The sequence below is a fragment of the Mesocricetus auratus genome, unplaced genomic scaffold, assembly GCF_017639785.1.
Source record: "Mesocricetus auratus isolate SY011 unplaced genomic scaffold, BCM_Maur_2.0 Super-Scaffold_100007, whole genome shotgun sequence".
Lineage (NCBI taxonomy): Eukaryota > Metazoa > Chordata > Mammalia > Rodentia > Cricetidae > Mesocricetus > Mesocricetus auratus.
The window spans coordinates 75,774,511-75,788,255 of record NW_024429191.1 but is presented as its reverse complement, the minus strand read 5'-3'; the positions used below and the strand labels follow the sequence as shown (position 1 = coordinate 75,788,255).

Below are 13,745 nucleotides of genomic sequence, written 5' to 3'. Positions count from 1 at the left end.
AGTTGCATTTGTTCAGAACTTAGAGGTGGGCACTTCTAGCTGGCGTAGATAATAGAGATGAGGAGAAAGCCTGGTTTCTAGGTAACCGCAACCCTCTACCCACTCGGGCTGCTCAGTCAGCAAGCTGGTGGTTGTCAATGCATGAGGATTTTAACAGGCATGACGTCAGTCGGCCTTGATACCACCATTACTTCCATGTCTCAGAAGCAGAGGCGGCGGAACTCTCCTAACTGGTACCTTTCCTTCACTGCTTCTCTGACTAGCTGCTTCCATTCTGGTGGATGCTGCCGCAGTGAGCTGCAGTGGGATAAGCCACAGACCCCAGATTTGCCCCAAGCTTCATTGTCCTGAAACTAATTGGGTTGAGCTGAGGCCACTTTGGCCTAGGATGGGACCATGGCACCAGGCTAATCTCCTGTCATATCTTAGCTCCAGTGACAGCTTTCTTGCTGAAGTCTGGGCTCCCTTCTAAATGAAACCTCAGAGAACCATGTCTGCAAGGCTGTGGCGGCCAGAAGAGGAGGCGGGAGTCCTTGACCTGCGTGGATGCTGGGAACCAAGCTCTCTTCCTCTGGAAGAACAGCAAGCCATGCTTAACCCCTCACTGAGCCATCTCCCTAGCCCCAAGGCAGTTCTTCTTATCTGTTCACCTAATGTGCGTGCAAAGTGTCACTTTCACTTCTGCAACTGGGTGACAAAGCAGGGTGCCTTTCTCCCCCAGACGGCAACAATGGTTAAAACACTGCTGATTCCCCAGGTACTCTGTGCCCTATCAAGAATCACAGTTCCCAATGGGAACATGCCCGATGTGCCCAGCCCCTTTCCTAGGACGGTAATGGAATCGGCCCAGATAGGCTGTGTGGACCATGCTGGTCACTTTTGTATTGTTTTAACCCTGCTCACCAAGTAGAGTGGGATGGGCGTCTTCTGTCATAAGTGCTTGGGTGGCCAGCTTCCAGGGTTTGCTTCTGCTTTTCTTTGCTCACTACAAACGTCCAGGCTTTCCTTAGGCCTCTTACACTGGTACCCATGTTACTTTTTTTTGTTTTTGTCTTTGCTTTTCAAGACAGGGTTTTTCTATGTAAGAGCACTGGCTGTCCTGGAACTCGCTCTGTAGACCAGGTGGGCCTCGAACTCACAGAGATCTGCCTGCCTCAACCTACCAAGTGCCACCACCACTCAGCTCATGTTACATTTTGAATACTCTAACCAGCCTCCCCGAGGCTGTAGCTTAACTCATTCTAATACAATCCAGTAACTTCTCTTCCTGAATCATATGCCAGAGATTGGACAAGGCAGGGGCGGTGTGTGTGTGGGGGGGCGGGGTTGGTATGTGTCAGTGAACAGGATTCAAGCCCCACACTGTAGGAAACAGGCTTCCAATCCACAGACCCCAAAGAGAGAGAGAGAGTTCTATGCAGCAGGAGAACCAAGCCAGAGCTTGGGGAATAGGTGGCGATGGTAGCAATGCAGTTAAAGGCTTCTGAGGGATTTCCTTTCAAAGCCTTAAAGGTAGAGGAGGCACCGGCTTATCTGAGTGAGGGCCAGACTGTGCAGAGCAGAGACTGTTTTTTTTTTTTTGGTTTTTCAAGACAGAGTTTCTCTGTGGCTTTGGATGTCCTGGAACTCGCTCTGTAGACCAGGCTGGCCTCGAACTCACAGAGATCCGCCTGCCTAACGCCCGGCAGGCAGAGACTGTTTATGGAGGCTCTTGAAGGCCACCTAAGGCTGCTCCAAACCCAGGGGGCAGCAGAGAGTCATGGAAAGCTTATGGAGTGGGGGAAGTCAGTGACTATGAGAAAGGCTGGTAGGAGGAGGAAGAGGAGGCCCAGGCACAGCGGAGCAGGTAGAGGCAGAAAGACCAGCTAGAGGGTCGCTGCCTTAGTAGAGGGCAGCCAGGCATAAGGGGCTGTCGGAGGCCACTTCCAGTGAGTGTTGGGGGGTGATGACTGGGACTGTTTTCTTCGAGTCTGCCTTGACTTACAGTGTTGGGGAAGACTATCAAAGATCTCCAGTTTTTTTCAGGGCCAGAGAAAAACTGTGCAGTCTGGGACTCCGAATCAGAGTCCGAATTGCTCAGCCTGAGCTCCACTTGCTTTTCCCATTTCTCTGGTTTTCTGGGTTTTCCCCAGGCTGTGAAGTTGACAAACAACACATTTTTTTTTTCTCCCTCCTCCTCTGTGACCCATGTCACCCTCTGTTGGGTCTGCCTGCTGCTGGAGCCTGTGGGCCAAGCACTCAGAAGGTTGAGGCAGGAGGCTTGCTGGCCCAGGCGACACATATTGAGGTCTTCTGAAAAACAAACAGAAAAAGATCAACACATAAACAGACCGTTTCTCCTCTGCTGAGTGTGAAACTGACCAGGGGTACCCACAAGAGGAAAGGAGACCTCAGCTCTTTTCTAGGGGAGCCCAGAAAAATGCCCACTAATAAATCAACTGCAGATGGGCTGATAGCTGGGATGTGATCTGTGAGCCTGCCTGAGGTAATTAAGAGTCTATTTTAGTTTTGGTTTTCTGTGTAGCCCTGGCTGTCCTAGAACTTGATCTGTAGGTCAGGCTGGTCTTAAACTTAGAGATCCACCTGCTTTTGCCTCCTGAGTGCTGAGATTAAAGGCATGCACTGTCATACTTGGTCATTGTGGTTTTAACTTTTTTTTTTTGGAGACAGGATTTGTCTGTGGCTTTAGAGCCTGTCCTGGAACTAACTCTTGTAGACCAGGCTGGTCTAGAAATCACAGATACCCGCCTGCCTCTGCCTCCCGAGTGCTGGGATTAAAGGTGTGTGCCACCACTGCCCGGCTGTGATTTTAAAATTTTATTTGTATTATTTTTAATTATGTATAGGTGTATGTGTGTATCTGCATGTGGGTATATGCACATAAGTGCGGCTGTCAGCAGAGGCACCAAATCCCCTGACCTGGAGTCAACAGAGAGTTGTGATCTGTCGATGTGGATGCTGGGAACAAAGCCATCTCTTCAGCCATTATTGTTGTGTTCAACTGAAGACAGAGGTTTCTGTCCCACCTGGTCCCAAATAAAAACACAGAAGCTTATATTAATTATACTCATGCCAATACATAGTTTAATAGAAATAGGTTAATAATTGAGAGAGCTAGCCAATAAGCAGCCTGAGTCTTTGTCCAAACCGTGTGTTTATTTGGGAATAAATGGCTGCGGGATGGGCAGGATAGAAACTCCAACATCCAACTTGTAACCTGTTGGCTGCATATAATTCATGTAGTTAAGAATAACTATGGGAAAATGGGAACACAAAATGGGAAAACTTAAGAAGATGAAATTAAGGACTAGAGAGATGATTCAGCAACTAAAAGCACTTGCTGTTCTTACAGAGGACCTGAGTTGGGTTCCCAGTATCCAAGTTGGGATCTGAGGACCTCTTCTGGCTGTCAAAGGTACACATATACATATACTCACACATGTGGCACGCACACACACGCACACGCGCGCGCGCGTGCGTGTAAATAAAAATAAATCTTAAGGAACCAGAATTAGTGGCACAAGCATTAAACCCTGTCTCAAAAACGAAACAAAAAATCTTTAAAAAATTATGAGATTGCATTGGCAAGAACATTCTGAGGGTTTTTTTTTTTGTTGTTGTTTGTTTTGTAACTCAGTTGCAGGGCTCTCCAGTGTGGAACTTTGTAGATGACAAAACTGTGTTGCAATGTCAGAAAGTTGGGCCGCCTTGGAGGGTTTTGCCCTAGCGGCCGGCCGCAGTTGTGGGAGGAGGAGCAGGCGTTCACTTTGTACATTGACTCTCTGCTTGCCGCTCTGGAGCAGAAGGTCCACACTCTTCAGTTTCCTCGGGGTGAAGAGGACTCTGGGATTTTCCTTGCACTTTCAGGGCCCTGGTCAGGTACCTAGTCTTCACGGTGATGATGATGTCCCTTAGCACCGCTGAGGTGCCAGCGTCCTATGGGATTCCCAGGATGAAGCTTGAGGTTTCCCCCCAGCTGATAGGAGCAGCAGGTTCCCCAGGCGGGGCTTTGAACACTTGAGGCCGGATCTGGCCAGGAAGGCCTTCGAGCCCCCCAGGACCCCAGACTACCAGCTCCAGGAGTGCTATGGGACAGGTGATAGCCAAACTGATGCGAATCTTTGGGAGCCAGGGTAAGGGGCACACCGGACAGCCCAATGACCTCTTTGATTCCGCTGTCTTCTGGCGCTCTTGGGATTCGGGGGTTGTAGGGGGAAGACTGACTGGGAACCTTGCCCTTGTAGAGTCCGTTGTGTGCACTCCCACACGCTCCACGGCCTCCCCTCCGCTGTCCGCTTCACAACTCTCCAGTCCCTGCGCTTCAATGTGCTCAGGGGTGGGGGAGCCCCCGGCCCTACCCCACCACCCAGCTGGGCTAAGCTCAACCCGGATAAGTGAGTGTCTTGCGATGGTGACTTAGAGGCCAGTGTGCTTTGGAGCCCAAGAAAATCCCTTTTTAGAAGCGCGGAGGGAGATGGAATGGGGTCAGCTATCTCTTCCACGTTCTTGAGAGGTGCTGAGGTCCAGTCTGATGGCAAGTCAAGTGGTACAGTCTCCAGCCCGCTAGGGACGAGTTTCCCAGGGATTGGGAGCGGGGCCCACGGGGACCGACGATGGACCCACACGGCCCAGAAAACTGAGTTCTACATCAGTGTGGTTGGGTTCGGAGATTGCCAGGGGGAGGGGTGGGGCCGGGAGAGGAGAGGGCACCCAGGCGGGAGCAGAGGGTGAGGAAGAGACCAGGGCAGATGCCTGCTGGGGACACCCAAATCCGTGGTTTTCGGGGTTGGCTCTGACCTTGCCCTTCCCCTGGATGCTTCCAGAGCACAAAGTCATCGTGGGGCTGAACAATGCAGGAAAGACCACCATTCTCTACCAGTTGCAAGTTACTTGGGGGACAGAGAGAGCTAGGCCTCACACCTGTCATTTGGGCAGAGCCCTTCTCCGGGTTTCGCCGGCAGCTGGAGAGCAGAGGGGTGATGGGAGGGCGCTGGTGTGACCTTCCTGGTTTAGTGGCTGTAGGCTTGGACTTGAATCCTGCAAGCTGCGGGAGACCCTCAGTCTCACCGCCTCCCGCAACCAGTTCCTACCTTATTTCAGTCCCTGCAGGTTTGAAATGCCAGGTGGTTTCTCGCCTCGCTGCTCTGGGCTCCCCCTGGCGGCAGGGCGCTTCTCGCCCTTATAAAGTTCTGCAGTTCAAACAGCCACCTGCGCTTTCCCAGGCGGTCGCCCAGGATGGAGTCTCTCCTGATTTGGAGACTACAAGGCACCTATTTATTTAGGGCAAGTGCTTCTCTGAGAAATAAATGTAAATATTCGAAAAGAAAGGTCTGGCGGTGTAGGTCAGTGGTGGATTGCTTGCCTAGAATTCTTGAGACCCTAGATTCCTGACACTGTTAGATGAGAAAAGAGAAATTCAAACAGTACGAAATCCTTACTCCTAATCTTCTGCTTTATAACTTTTTGGTAAGCTTTCAGAAAACATGAGTAAATGGGGCATAGCAGTCCTTGCCTATAATCACAGAACTCTGGAGGTTAAGAGAGGAGCAACTCATATTTGAGGTCATACAATGAGACATGACCATTTAAAAAAAGAAAGAAAAGAAAACAAATCTCCCCAAGGGGGGGGGGGGGAACTAAAACAAACAAAAAAGTTTTATTTTTTTGTGGGGGGGGTCAGGGTTTCTCTCTGTATTGCTTTGGAGACTTTCCTGGAGCTTGCCCTGTAGACCAGGTTGGCCTTGAGCTCACAGAGATCCACCTGCCTCTGCCTCCCAAGTGTTGGGATTAAAGACATGCACCACTAGCACCTGGCCAAAAAAAGCTTTTCTTTTTTTCTTTTTTTTTTTTCCAAAAAAAAAAAGCTTTTTTAAACCAGGGAAGTGTCTGATGGTCCTCACTTGGACCTGCATGGTTCTTCACAGCTCCCACAATTCCATTGTGGTCCACAGACCAGAGCAACGCCACCATGTGGGAGTTTAGCACATTACAAGCCGCTGGGCCTCGGAGGTTGTTCTTTTTTTTTTTTTGGTTTTTCGAGACAGGGTTTCTCTGTAGCTTTGGAGGCTGTCGTGGAACTCGCTCTGTAGACCAGGCTGGCCTCGAACTCACAGAGATCCACCTGCCTCTGCCTCCCGAGTGCTGGGTCGGAGGTTGTTCTAAGGAGCCCTCCTCTCTGGGGTCCCAACCCAGGCCACACTTGGACTAACTCATACCTTTCTTTCCCCACACCAGTCACAGACCATTGGCCTTGGCGATTGCTTGATGGCCCAGGGCTGAGTGTTCTGAACTGGACTCAGCTGCTCTGGGGGTAGAGGGGTGATGGCCAGAGCCTTCTCTTGTCTCTCTAGCCTGACCAATGAGGTGGTTCACACGTGTTCCACCATTGGCAGCAACGCTGAAGAAGTTGTTCTTCAGAAGATCCACTTCCTCTTGTGGGACTTAGGGGGCCAGGAGGCTCTGCGCTCTGCCTGGGACACATACAACTCCAATACTGAGGTGAGGAGGGAACCGGGTCTGGGAGGTCGCAGAAACGGCTATATTAGCCTATAGGTCACTCACCACACTCTCTGAGCCTAGCTTCTGTTACCTGGGATGTGACTGAATAACGGTCACTCAAGCTGTGCTGAGAAGGAAATAATAACAAGCCATGTATCAAATATTTAACATTGTGTAGACCCGTGAAGATTTTTTGAAACCTAAAAAACCAAAAAATTAAATATATAAATACAAAGATTTTCAAATTCTAAGATGAGTGTGGTGGTCCATGCCTATAATCCCAACACTTGGGGCAGGGAGACAGGAGGATCTTAAGTCTCAGACCAGCCTTGGATTACATACCAAGATTTTTGTCTTCAAAGAATAAAATATAAGGTGATTAAAAATGGGTCCATCAGCCGGGCGTTGGTGGCGCACGCCTTTAATCCCAGCACTCGGGAGGCAGAGGCAGGCGGATCTCTGTGAGTTCGAGGCCAGGCTGGACCGACAGCCTCCAAAACAGAGAAACCCTGTCTCGTAAAAAAAAAAAAAAAAAAAAAAATATGGGTCCATCCTGGTGCGAATGGCAGGTTGCACAGTTCCTTTCCTGTGGGGCTGGCACTTGGGCAGGGCAGAGGCCTAACCATTGGTAGGAAGGATGCTCACCAAGGACAAAGCTTGCGGCTCACATCTCGTTCCCGATGGGCAGTTTGTCATCCTTGTGATCGACAGTACAGACCGGAATCGGCTGCTGACCACCCGGGAAGAGCTGTGTAAGACGCTGGCCCATGAGGTAAGTGACTGGCTGTGTGCTCTCAGGCAGGTCACATGCTCGTTTATTACAGATGAAGGACCCTGTCAGTGTCCTCAGCACAGCTGAACACAGAAGCTAAAGCTGCTGGTTCAGGGACTGAGCTCACCCCTCACTCCCTGTGAGACCCCGAGCAAGCTGCTTCACTTCTGCTACCAAGGGGCATTGTTAGATTCTACCTCACAATGGGAATGGCGGCTCTCATATGCAATCTGGAAAGCTGAGGCTGACTGCCATGAGGTTGAAGCCAGCCTGGGCTCCACAAAGAGTTCCAGGCCAGCCTGGGCTACAGAGTAAGAGTTTGTTTTGGAAAAATAAACAACAACAAAACAATGTCTGAGGTTATTGTAGCCATCCTGTGTGCAGTAGAAAGATGTCCCATGAGCTGCAGCATCATTTGAAGCGGTTGCTAATGTCAGACTCGGTCTCCACCTCCATCTCACCAGGCCATGTGCCTCTCTTGCTAGGACAGTTGGCAGGGGTCCCAGAGCACTCTGAGGCTGTGGGAGGGTTGCTGGCTGGCTGACTGGACTCTTCTGCCCACAGACGCTTCAAGATGCCTCAGTCCTGATCTTTGCCAGCAAGCAGGATGTGAAAGACTCCATGACCACAGCAGAGATCTCCCAATTCCTCACAGGCACTGCCATCAAAGACCACCCGCGGCATATCCAGGGCTGCTGTGCTTTCACCGGAGAAGGGTCAGCCCTCACCACTCCTCTGCCTGGCCCAGCCAATGGGCAGAAGGCTACAGGCACCCCTCTCCTGTCTCTTTCCAGTCAGAATTTTCCCACAGTTGGCTCCATGCCCAGTAAGATGGACACAGGCCCATAGCTAAGGTCCTATGAGTCTGCAAAGCCTCTGTCCTCCAAAGACTAAAAGTCCCCCCAAACAGCAGGGGTCTTAGGTACTGAGAAACTTTTTTGGAGAAAGTGGAACGGATAAAGTGGCAGAAAGGCAAGGGTAACTCTGAATTTGTCTCCATGGTTGGGTAGCTGAGATCCTCCCAGTAAGAGGAAGAAGCTGTGGAAAGACTTCAGGTCATGGGCCTTCAAGGCAGAAATCACTGACTCTCTCTGAGTTTCTTACTTGTAAAAGGAGGGGATCATACTTCCCTCTCCCCCAGTTCTCCAGGGAGCGACTGGCATGATGTCTTCATTAGGTGTATTTGAATACCTGCTTTGTGCCAAGCACTGTTCTGGGAATTGGGAAAAATGGTGGTGAACAAACTAGACAAAAATTCCTGCCTCGGGGCTGGCAATCTAGCTGTACATGCCTGAAGCCCTGAACTATTGCACACCTGTAAGCCCAGTACTTGGGCAGTAGAGGCAAGAGGCTCAGAGGGTCAAACACATCCCCCAGTGAGGTCCAGGCTAAGCTGGGTCATGTATCAAGCCACCCCCCCAAAAAAACCCAAAAAAAACAAGACACACACACACACACACACACACACACACACACTCCCATGATGAAGGTTATTAGGGCTTCTAGTGTTTGGATCAGATACCTCAGAGTGTGACAAACTGAATTTCTCCAAAAGGGCCTTCCATGAGACCTGGAAATTTCCTTTCATCTCCCCTGTCTAGATACTTTTTTTGAAGAAAAGAAAACTTTAAATAAAAGAATCTGAGGGGCCACAGATTTCTGGCAATGTGTTTGTCACCATTAGGGACTCTGGTCTTCTCCCCTCTATAGTCTAATTCAGTGTACTCTCTGGGCCACGTGTGCAGCTCCGTAGGCTAAGCTATGTGATGACAGACATGGCCAAGTTCCCACTTTTGCTCTGGAGGTGTTTTTTTCCTCATGAGGAATTTGTCTCCTCCCAAGCCTTTGAGGTCACCCTGCTGCTACTCCTAGTGACAAAGCAGGACAGAGAAGGCTTGCCCAGAGACTGTTCAGGGGCCCAGGAAGGTGAGTCTTCCATTCCCTCTGCTAGACTGCTTCTCCCCAGGAGCCCCAGTGCCCACCGCAGTGGGTGCTGATGCATTCTGGAACTCAGCTCATTTCCCTTCTACCATTAAGTTATTGAATATAACCTTGGCTACCCTCTCAGTCTGTCCCAGGCAAAGGCTTGGAACCTTCCAGTCATCATCTTATGGGAAAGGCTGATGGTCCCTCCTATTCCTCCTCCCTGCAGGCTGCCAGCTGGTCTTCAGTGGCTGCAATCTCGGGCCACCAACAGCTGATGTTCCAACCTGAGGCCAACCAGAAGCCACATGGTTAGCACCGGCGAGAAACCCCAGCCATTTGCTGGTGGCTGTGGACAGAGAGATTGCCCCTGTCCTGTCAGTTGTCACTGAGGGGCTGGATCAAAGGCTTCAGGTCGGCACAGACAGGCCCCCAGATGAAACTGTCACCCACTCCATCACTGCAGGCACTAGGAGACTCGGGAAAACTGCTGGATGTGTTGGGGGGATCCTCTCCCAGGCCTCACCTTCTGTCTGTCCAGAAAGCAAGAGATCTTTGATTTTGTGCCATACCCATGGGATAAAGGGGATCCTGACCAAGGAGGCAACAGGACCTGGCCAAAAGTTGGGGGGTGGGGCGGGATGGTGAGGCAGAGAATGGGAGGACAGAACATTCTAGACAGGCGATCCTTACACCGCAGGAGTTGATGCCCTCCCGTCCCCCTGCCTTTCTGCTCCCTCTGGGATGCTGACTCTGGCCACAGCTTTTGGGGTCTAAGTTACCACGTGGAATCTCCTTCCTTCTCAGTGTCCTTCCGGTGTGAGTCCTACTCCTCTCAAATGTCACAGGTTCTATAGGACCCACTTATTTTTGTCTTTGTGTCATGATCAAATGAAACAAAACCTTGCATTAAGATTTACAAAGTAAGCCTGGCGTTGGTGGCACACGCCTTTAATCCCAGCACTCGGGAGGCAGAGGCAGGTGGATCTCTGTGAGTTCGAGACCAGCCTGGACTACCGAGGAGTTCCAGGACAGCCTCCAAAGCCACAGAGAAACCCTGTCTCGAAAAACCAAAAAAAAAAAAAAAAAAAAAAAAAAAAAAAGATTTACAAAGTAAAGGTATATAGTAAGTGCTACCAAAACGTCTCACCTCTTATTTCTGTCTGTTCCTAAAACTGGCTTTTGTCACCTTGGAAACGGGATGGGGAAGCAGGGACTGCCTCAACGCTCCATTTGGCTAGAGAAGTCGGCTAGGGTTGGCCAGGTTGAAGGGCGTTGGTACCGGCTAACCAAGACTGGGGCAGCGATAAGAGGCTTGTGGTGATCCACTGAGGAGGGACTCCAGAGGGAGGGAAAGCCCCAGTGTCCTTTGGAGGTGATGCTAAAGATGGGTTGGAGGCCCAGATGCCCTTCTACATTCAGAGACCTAAACAGGATAGCATCTCCCCTTTCCAATCAGGCAGTGGACCTGTAGGGGAACCCGGCAGAGAAACAGAGGACCCAGTATTTTTAATTTTGCAGCTTCCCTGAGATGTGGTTATGAAGGAAAAGCTTGTGAATTCTAGACATTCCGGTCATACTTCATATTTCCATTAGGTTATTCTTTTTTTTTTTCTTTTTCTTTTGTAGGTGCTAAAGTACCTACTTATTTTTATTTGGTCAGGATATTTCACAATATAAAAAAGTCGAGGTTTCTTCATAGTCACAGTCATTCGTTCCACTACAACCAAACGCTGCTACAACACAGAATAAGCTGTCATTCATGAAGACGTCATGCGTGTAGTTGTCAGTGTCTGCATCCCCGAAACATCGAGCGGCCATGAATCCTCTAATCCTCTCTGTTCTCCAACCACGACTCGCACCACCATTTTATACCGGTCATGTCCCAATTCTTTTAGTTTATCTTTAGTGATTTCTGACAGATATTTCGTGAATTGAGGCATTTCATCGGGAGAATATTCAGCACTTGCCAGTTCTTCCTTGAGCACTGCATGGATGCAGTCTTTAACCACAGAGGGTCTAAACCTTTGCTGGAAAATGGGCCTCAGAATATAGGTGTTCTCGGGCTCCCCTGTGTTCTAGTCGGCCTCGAACAAGCCTCGGTGGCACCCACAGAGAAGCGGGTGGACGCAGACATAATCCCGCATCTGGATCCTGCGGATCTCTACAGCGAGGCCTAGATGATCGCTGCTGCCCCTAGGTCCCGGAGCGCGTCCGCCTCCATTAGGTAATTCTTGACATAACAAAAATGTATCAGTTCTATAGAAATCTATTCCATTGAAATTAATTCTGATGAACCTTGTTAGCGTAACGGGGGTATAGCTCAGTGGTAGAGCATTTGACTGCAGATCAAGAGGTCCCCGGTTCAAATCCGGGTGCCCCCTCACGGCTTCAAGCCGTGCATGCCTTTTGCTGAACAAGCCGACCCGTAACATGACACTTTAGAAAGGGGGACTGGACTCCCCGAGGCCACCTTATTTTGCTGACGTGTGCTGTCCTGCAGTTGCTGCAGTCCAGTGTACGTCCTTGGCCAGAATGTGGCCGGAGCCGAACCTCTCGGCTAACCGATCCCTCGAGGCAGCCGCTCGAGAACCGCGGGGCGCGCGGAGTGGGGTGGGCGGGTGCGGGTGAGCTGGACGGCTGAGTGTCTGGGGATGGGGCTGAGGCTGGAGGCAGAAGGTCGGGAGAAGTCGCGTGAACGTGTAGGAGGGAGAGAAGAGAGAACGCGGAGGAACAGTGGCGGGGCTGCAGAGTGGGACTCCGTCCAGGGGAGCGCCCGGGCCGCGAAGGGTCGATCGCCTCCATCTTTCTGGTCACGTTTTTGTGTACTATCAGAAGGACTCGCAGAGCGTCAGGAAACACCTTTTGTTTTCAAACGAGCAATCGTCACGCCAGTTTCCTACGTTTCTTGAAAATGTCGGACCTGATTCAATTTTTATAGATGCTTTAGAGCGCCTGCGCTAGAATCGCACTTAATGATTACTGGCGCGGTGTCGCCGGCAGAGGGGGTATAGCTCAGTGGTAGAGCATTTGACTGCAGATCAAGAGGTCCCCGGTTCAAATCCGGGTGCCCCCTGGACGCTTTTTGGACAGTTTTTGTTTAGATGGCTTTTTTATGTTCCATGTGTTTTTATGGTAAATATTTTCTGGCCAATTTTCAGACGGTCGGGAATTGATAACGGATCCAGGAACTTGTCAAGTGTGACCAGCGGCTGCACTTAGCAGGTCCATGCTAGAAATGAAGATCCCTGTGCTCATTTCTGACCCAGAGAAACAGCCTGGGGTGCGGCTAGAAATGTGTTTTCTGAGGAGAGCCCCAGGTGCATGCCCAGGTTCTAGAGGCTTGCCTTTAGAAACTTGGAAACATCGTTTGCTTCTGATACTTCCAAGTTTCTGCTTTTGCCTGAACCCTAATAAAAGGTCTTACAAAAATGCGGGCACCAAGTCTGGCGGTGCACGAAGACACCAGAACTGCGGCTGGAGGTCCATCTTGGGACGCTCTAGAGGCTCTCCACGGCGCCTGCGCGGACGGGCAGAATCAGGAGGGCTGCTAAACGGCAGGCGGGTGGTTCGTCCCACGTCCACTGGGTGGCGGTAGGAGGCCGCAGCCAGAAAAGAGCCGATTCGAATCCCTCCCCCCCCCCTTCCACTGTCAAGGGAGAATTCGGGTTAGGCTCTCTTGGTGGATTCACGCCTGTAATCCTTTCAGTAAACCAGAAACAGGTAGGGTGGCCGTGAGTTCGAAGCCAACCTCGTGTAAAATGGAACTCCCTGTGTGGAAAAAACAGTAGCAACAAAAACCTTCCATTGTGGAGCTTGCCTTGGCCCGTGTTATCCCATAGAGGGCTGAGGTCCGAGGGAGGCAATCTCTGGGCTCTTCGACCCGGAGGAGAGTGGAAATAGGATCCTGAGAGACGAGAGAATTTAGTTTTCATTTCCTTCCTCGGGTCCTTCTTTTGACTGCAGTGTCAGGCCGCTCACCTGCTCTGTCCCCAGCCGCCCCTTCCTTCTGGGGATGTGACCCGTGAAGCAGCCTGTCGCCCTTTCTTCCCGCACTGTGCAGGTCTCCAGCACGGAGGAAGCCCGGGGCCCCTCAGCCTGCTCCGCTCTCCAGGCCCCAGTTCTTCGTCTTCTCACGAAGTAGGGCACAGGCACCTTCGCGCCTTGACCTGGTTCCATGCCGTCTATTAAATCTCCTAAATTGCGGGTATTTTTATTCTCTCCTGGAAGGGGAAAAAAAAAAAAGTGTCCTATTCCCAGAGCCCGGTAGAGGTGGTGGCCGTGGGCACCGCTTTGATTGGATCTGGCCTCGGGGAGGGGGCGTCCGTGCAGCTTCAGAGTGGGAATGTGCCAGAAGCCTGCACCTACACGTCTGCTGGGCTGCGGGGGGAGCCTGTGCTGGGGATGGGGTGTGGAGTAGAGAAGTGGGGGATGCAATTCGCGCCCCCACTGGGGCAGAAGCTGGGGGGCTCCGCTGCGGGAGATTCCTGGTGCGTGGGTCGCTGTGTGCACTTACGCAGAACACCAGGGAGCCACAGAAGTGCAGGGACAG

General features: G+C 51.1%; 1 protein-coding gene and 2 non-coding genes across 4 annotated transcripts; all 3 read left to right on the top strand.

Annotated features, from left to right (window-relative positions):
* Positions 1 to 6,106: 6,106 nt before the first annotated feature.
* On the top strand, positions 6,107 to 8,922 carry Arl5c (ADP ribosylation factor like GTPase 5C). Of its 2 annotated transcripts, XM_021230566.2 has the most exons (3): positions 6,107 to 6,498; positions 7,187 to 7,270; positions 7,835 to 8,922. In XM_021230566.2, the coding sequence occupies exons 1-3, from the start codon at positions 6,322 to 6,324 to the stop codon at positions 8,117 to 8,119; spliced, it is 546 nt and encodes a 181-aa protein (XP_021086225.1). In that variant the 5' UTR covers positions 6,107 to 6,321; the 3' UTR covers positions 8,120 to 8,922. The 2 variants fall into 2 exon arrangements, with proteins under 2 accessions (XP_021086225.1, XP_021086226.1); XM_021230567.2 differs by lacking the exon at positions 7,187 to 7,270.
* Positions 8,923 to 11,505: 2,583 nt separating this feature from the next.
* Positions 11,506 to 11,577, top strand: Trnac-gca. The gene has a single exon. It is a non-coding gene; the product is annotated as a tRNA-Cys (tRNA).
* A 620-nt stretch (positions 11,578 to 12,197) lies between these two features.
* Trnac-gca lies at positions 12,198 to 12,269 on the top strand. The gene has a single exon. It is a non-coding gene; the product is annotated as a tRNA-Cys (tRNA).
* The last annotated feature ends 1,476 nt before the right edge of the window (positions 12,270 to 13,745 follow it).